The 5,016-nt window shown below is 61.7% G+C and overlaps 1 protein-coding gene across 1 annotated transcript; it reads right to left on the bottom strand.

Annotated features, from left to right (window-relative positions):
• LOC118645335 (vegetative cell wall protein gp1-like) lies at positions 1-798 on the bottom strand. The gene has a single exon (XM_036286208.1). The coding sequence runs from the start codon at positions 796-798 to the stop codon at positions 1-3; it is 798 nt and encodes a 265-aa protein (XP_036142101.1).
• Positions 799-5,016: the final 4,218 nt, after the last annotated feature.

The following is a 5,016-nucleotide window of genomic DNA, read 5'->3' as shown; positions in this document are numbered from 1 at the left end:
TCAGGGGGGGGAGGGCGCGGGTGGCAACGGCCGGATTGCGCGGGGCTGACCCCGGCGATCGAAACGGATTATCCATCGATCGCCGGTGTCAGTCACCCGATACTTTCGGCGCACCACGGCGGCGTGGAACGGCACCGCCACTACCAGCCCGTTCGGTAAGACCACGCGCACCGGGGGGGTGTACCCCACCGGCGGTGCCGGGCTGGTTCCGTTCGGGAAGGGCGGCGTGGGCCGGACCGTGCGGTAGCCGTGGTGGGCCGGCGCTGGTGGAGGCGTGGTGGGTGGCGTCGGAGGCGTCGCGATCGGCGGCGCGGTCGGTAGCGCCGGTTTCGGCGCGGGTGCCGGTGGCGCAACCGGCGGCGGTGCGATCGGTGGCGCTGGTGGCGGCGCGGTCGGTCGCGTATGCTGCGGCGCGATGGCTGCGACGGGCCTTGGCGGCGGCGCGCGTAGCGGTGCGGACGGCAATGGGGCGGGGCGCGTGGAAGGGGGCGCGGGGGGAGCCTTGGCGGCGTACCCCTCGGGGGGCTTCCTTCGTGTCCGGCGTCCCCTGGGTGGTGGTGGGGGGAGCTGGGCGAGGAAGCTTGCCTTTCGCCTCTGGTCGGCGTCGGACCGTTGAATGGAGGTCCCCCGACGAGGCACCCTCCGCTCTCTGGGTGGTGGTGGTGGCGGTGTAGGCTCTTTCGGCCGCCTCTTCCACGCCGTCCCCTCGTCCCCCTCGTCGCCGCTCGAGCTGGAGATGTCGCCTCCAAACATTGCAAACATAAGCTCGCTTCGGCTTGCCATGCTGCAATGAGACATCTGGTCAGGCGTGCGTCGCGCCTTATATAGGTGGTCGGCATGGGGTGGGAGCGACGCGTCGTGGGGGTGAGCGTTAAGGTGGGTTTGCGTGTATCTCGGGTTTGTTCGGTATTAACCGGGGGGGTTTGTTCGGAATTAACAGGGCGGGTAGCACTTTTGGGTGGGGCGACCCTCCGCCTAGTCGTTCGGTGTTTCTTCTTCCCCGGTGTCCGTATCCCCCTCGGCTCCCTCTTCCTCGTCCCCTGGATCCGGTTTTAGATCTTGTACGTGAATCCGGCGGTGCCATTTCCCCAGGTGGTCTTTCAGGTCCACGATTACCGGTGAGATGATGCGCCGTACCTCCATCGGCCCGTCGTATTTCGGGGCTAGTTTTGCGCTAATGGCGTCGCTTTTACTCGATAAGGTTCGGTCGCGTTTCCATACTAGCTCTCCTATTTGGGGACGCCATTCGCGCCGGCGTAGGTTGTATTGACGCTCCTGCTTTTGGAATGCCTGTGCCAGGTGGATTCGGGCAAGTTCATAGGCCTCCTCTAATATTTGTCTGCGTTCTTCCGGGGCCATCCCTTCCGTAGGTCGCCGATCATCCGGGTGTGGCCGCGCCAATTCTCTCCCATGAACCAGGAAGGCGGGGGAGTATCCGGTTGTCGCATGCTTTGCCGTGTTAATTGCGAACTGTAGGGCTTCCAGGTGTTGGTCCCATTCGCGGTGGCGGTTCCCCACATATTGCGCGATCATCGTCTTGATGGTGCGATTGGCGCGTTCTACCGGGTTGCAATGAGGGGCGTATACTGGGCTTTTACGGTGCTCTATGCCGAACTCCGCCAAAAGCCGTCGGAACTGCCGCGAAGTAAACTGGGTCCCGTTGTCCGAGACGAGCTGCTGGGAGCACCCATGGCGGTAAATGATACGCCTGGTGACTTCCCGGGCCAGGGCCGGAGCCGTTGCTCGACGGAGGGGTACCAACTCAACCCACTTGCTGAATCGATCCTGCGCGGTTAGTAGCCAAGTGTGACCCCCACTGGAGCGAGGGAGGGGGCCGACTAGGTCTACGGAGACCTGTTGCCATGGTGTGGTCGCGGGTGTGGCGTGCATGTGACCGGCTGGTTTTCGTTGAAGCACTTTATAGGCCAGGCAGGTAGGGCAGCGGCGTACGTATCGCGCGATCTCTCTGGACATTCCCGGCCAATAGTATAGGCGTGCTATGCGCGCGATCGTTTTTGCTACGCCCAGGTGTCCGGCGGATGGCTCGTCGTGGAGTCGTTGGAGCACTTCCGCTCGTTGACTTTGCGGTAGACATTCCTTCCATTGTTCACTGGCCGGCGTCTCAGTGAATTCCAGATCATGGAGGAGGTGTCGATATAGCTTGCCATGCCGTATGTCATAGTCCGGGAACCTGTCTGGATGTTTTTGAACGTTGGTCCTGGTGCGCTCGTACCAGCGGTCGACGGTAGTTGTGACGGCTCCTACCTGCGGTTCTCGGGAGAGGGCGTCCGCCACCTGGTTTTGCTTCCCCCGGCGATATCGGATCTCAAAGTCATACTGCTGCAGGTCAAAGAGCCAGCGGCCCAGTCGCCCCGTAGGTGCTTCCAGCTGGTGTAGCCACTTGAGGGCTTGGTGATCGGTCAGGACGGTGAATCGGTAACCCTCCAGGTAGTCGCGCATACGCTTGATCCCCCAGACCACGGCCAGGCACTCGAGTTCCGTTGCACTATAATTGCGCTCGGCCTTGTTGAGCGTCCGGCTGGCGTAGGCAATGACTTTCTCCCCTTGTCCGTGATCCTGGGTTAGCACGGTCCCCAGTCCCTGGACGCTTGCGTCGGTCTGTAGCAGGAAGGGTCGGCCGAAATCCGGGCACGCTAGTACCGGGGCGGAAGTCAGGGCTTCCTTCAGCAGCCTGAACGCCCGTTCCTCCGCTGTTCCCCATGTCCAGCGTGCGTTTTTCTTGGTGAGCGCCGTGAGCGGGGCTGCCAAAGTGGAGAACTCCGGGATAAACCTCCGGTACCAGGACGCCATCCCGAGGAATTGCCGCACCTTGCGGAGGGTGGTTGGTGCCGGCCATCCGGTGATGGCGCTTACCTTCTCGGGGTCTGTGTGCACCCCCTTTCGGTCTACAATGTGTCCTAGGTACCGTAGGCGATCGCGGCAGAAGCAGCACTTGTCGGGGTTTAGCCGCAGCTTGGCCCCCCGAAGCCGGCGGAAGACCTCGGCCAGGTGCTGCAGGTGCTCCTCGAACGTTGCACTGGCGACGATGATGTCGTCGAGATACACCAGGACGTTAGGCTCCAGCTCTGGCCCTAGCACGGTATCTAGCAGCCGCTGAAAGGTGGCGGGCGCGGAATGCAGCCCGAACGGCATGACCTTAAACTGGAACAATCCCCTCCCGGGTACCGTGAACGCAGTGGCCGGGCGGCTTGCCGGGGTGAGCGGGATCTGCCAATATCCGCTCTTCAGATCCAGCGTCGAGAGGTACTTGGCTCCGCGGAGCTTATCCAGGGTGGCGGTGATGTGAGGGAGCGGATAGGCGTCTTTTTCGGATACGGCATTAAGCCGTCGGAAGTCGATACAAAATCGGTGGTTTCCGTCCTTCTTTTTGACGAGCACCACGGGCGAGCTCCAGGGGCTGCGTGAGGGCTCAATGACCCCTTCCGCCAGCATCTTGTCTACCTCCTGGTCGATCACGCTCTGCATGGCCGGATTGCGTGGCCGGTACCGTTGTTTGATGGGGGCTCCCGGCTTGAGCCGGATATGGTGCTCTACCCTAGAGGTTGGTCCACGTATCGTTTCGAAGCGGGGGAGCTCCGTGGCCAGGAAGTCGCGAAGTTGCGCCGACTCGTCCTTGGTCTGCTGGCGGAGAGCTCCAGCGGTCAATCTCCTAGTCGTTTGTCTCGTCCCAGGGCCGGGCGGGGGCGGTGTAAGGGTCAGTCGTAGTTTGCCCCAGAGGTCGACCCCAATCAAGACCGAGCTTTCCAGGCGTGGTAAGACGGCAAACCGGTGTCGATAGGTCCTCCCCTGGACGCGGAGTGACAGGTGGAAAACTCCGGTGATGGGTACCGTCGTCCCATCGGCCAAGTGTACATGTTCTTCTCCCGGTCCGGGGCGCACCCGGTAACGAGAGAGCGGTTTGGCTGTTTCGTCGCTTATGTACGACATCTCCGAGCCTGAGTCCAGGAGTGCCTGCAGGTCGCGACCGGCGATGCGTACGGTGAGGTGCGGTCGAGGAGTGTATGTTACTGGTTGTCGGGCTCGGTGACGGCCGCTACGTCGCCGGCCCTCCGCTCGTTTCCCGGTGGGTGGCAATCCCTGGTCAAGACTCCGTCCTTTCCGCACCGGGAGCAGAACTTCTTTGGCGGACGTTTACAGTCGAGCCGCGTGTGGCCGCGTTGCTTGCAGCGCCAGCAACATTCTTCCCGGCTGTACGCCGTTGTGGTGGAGGTGGTCCCCTGGGCAGGTCTAGATTCGGCGGAGCGTGCTTTTCGACGCTGATTGATCTCCTCGTATTGGGAGACCCGAGTGGTTAGTTCGAGTAGAGTCGTTTGATCGGTGAGCTGGAGGTATAGTTGGCACTCGGGGTCCATATTCTCATAGAGTTGTTCCACTTGCTCGCGCTCGGAGTACCCCCCGGCCCGACGCATCAGTGTGATTAATGCGGTGGAGTAGACGCGGAAGGTTTCGCCCGGTCGTTGACGGCGGTCTCGGATCTCCGCCTTTATTCGGCGCTGGTATCCGGGTGGCAGAAAGGCCGTGCGCAGTCTCTCACAGAATTCGTTCCACGTAGCCCATTGCCCGGTGTTGTTTCTATGCCATAGGAGGGCGTCACCTCGCAATAATTCTGGCAGCCCCAGTAGGAGGTGCTCCGTCTCGAGTCCATAGCTGAGCCGTAATTCTTCGGTCCGTTCCAGGAATGTTAGGGGGTCCTTCCCATCAAAGTGATGGCCCCACTTCCGGATCTGGTTAATAATTTTGATTCGCTCTACTGGCCCGGGTGTCACCCTTGGGGTTTCCAGATGAGCTGCCCCCTCCTGTCTTGCCGGGTTGGCTACTGGTGCGTGGTCTGGTCGGTTCGGCATATCGTCGTCGGCTAGATCAATAGAGATCTCTGGAATGTCAGCTATCTGGAGGGCACCGGGGTTGGCGGCGTGGAATTGTCGCAGCTTCTTCCGCAGGACGTCTAGCGGAGCGGCGGTGTCTATCCCGTGTTGCTGGGCGAGCTGTAAAGCC

This window comes from Monomorium pharaonis, chromosome 4, assembly GCF_013373865.1.
Source record: "Monomorium pharaonis isolate MP-MQ-018 chromosome 4, ASM1337386v2, whole genome shotgun sequence".
Lineage (NCBI taxonomy): Eukaryota > Metazoa > Arthropoda > Insecta > Hymenoptera > Formicidae > Monomorium > Monomorium pharaonis.
Note: the sequence above shows the minus strand (reverse complement) of the source record. Positions and strands in the feature narration are given on the sequence as shown.

Coding starts and splice junctions, on each gene's coding strand:
- LOC118645335 (XM_036286208.1), bottom strand. CDS start 798: ATGTCTCATTGCAGCATGGCAAGCCGAAGCGAGCTTATGTTTGCAATG.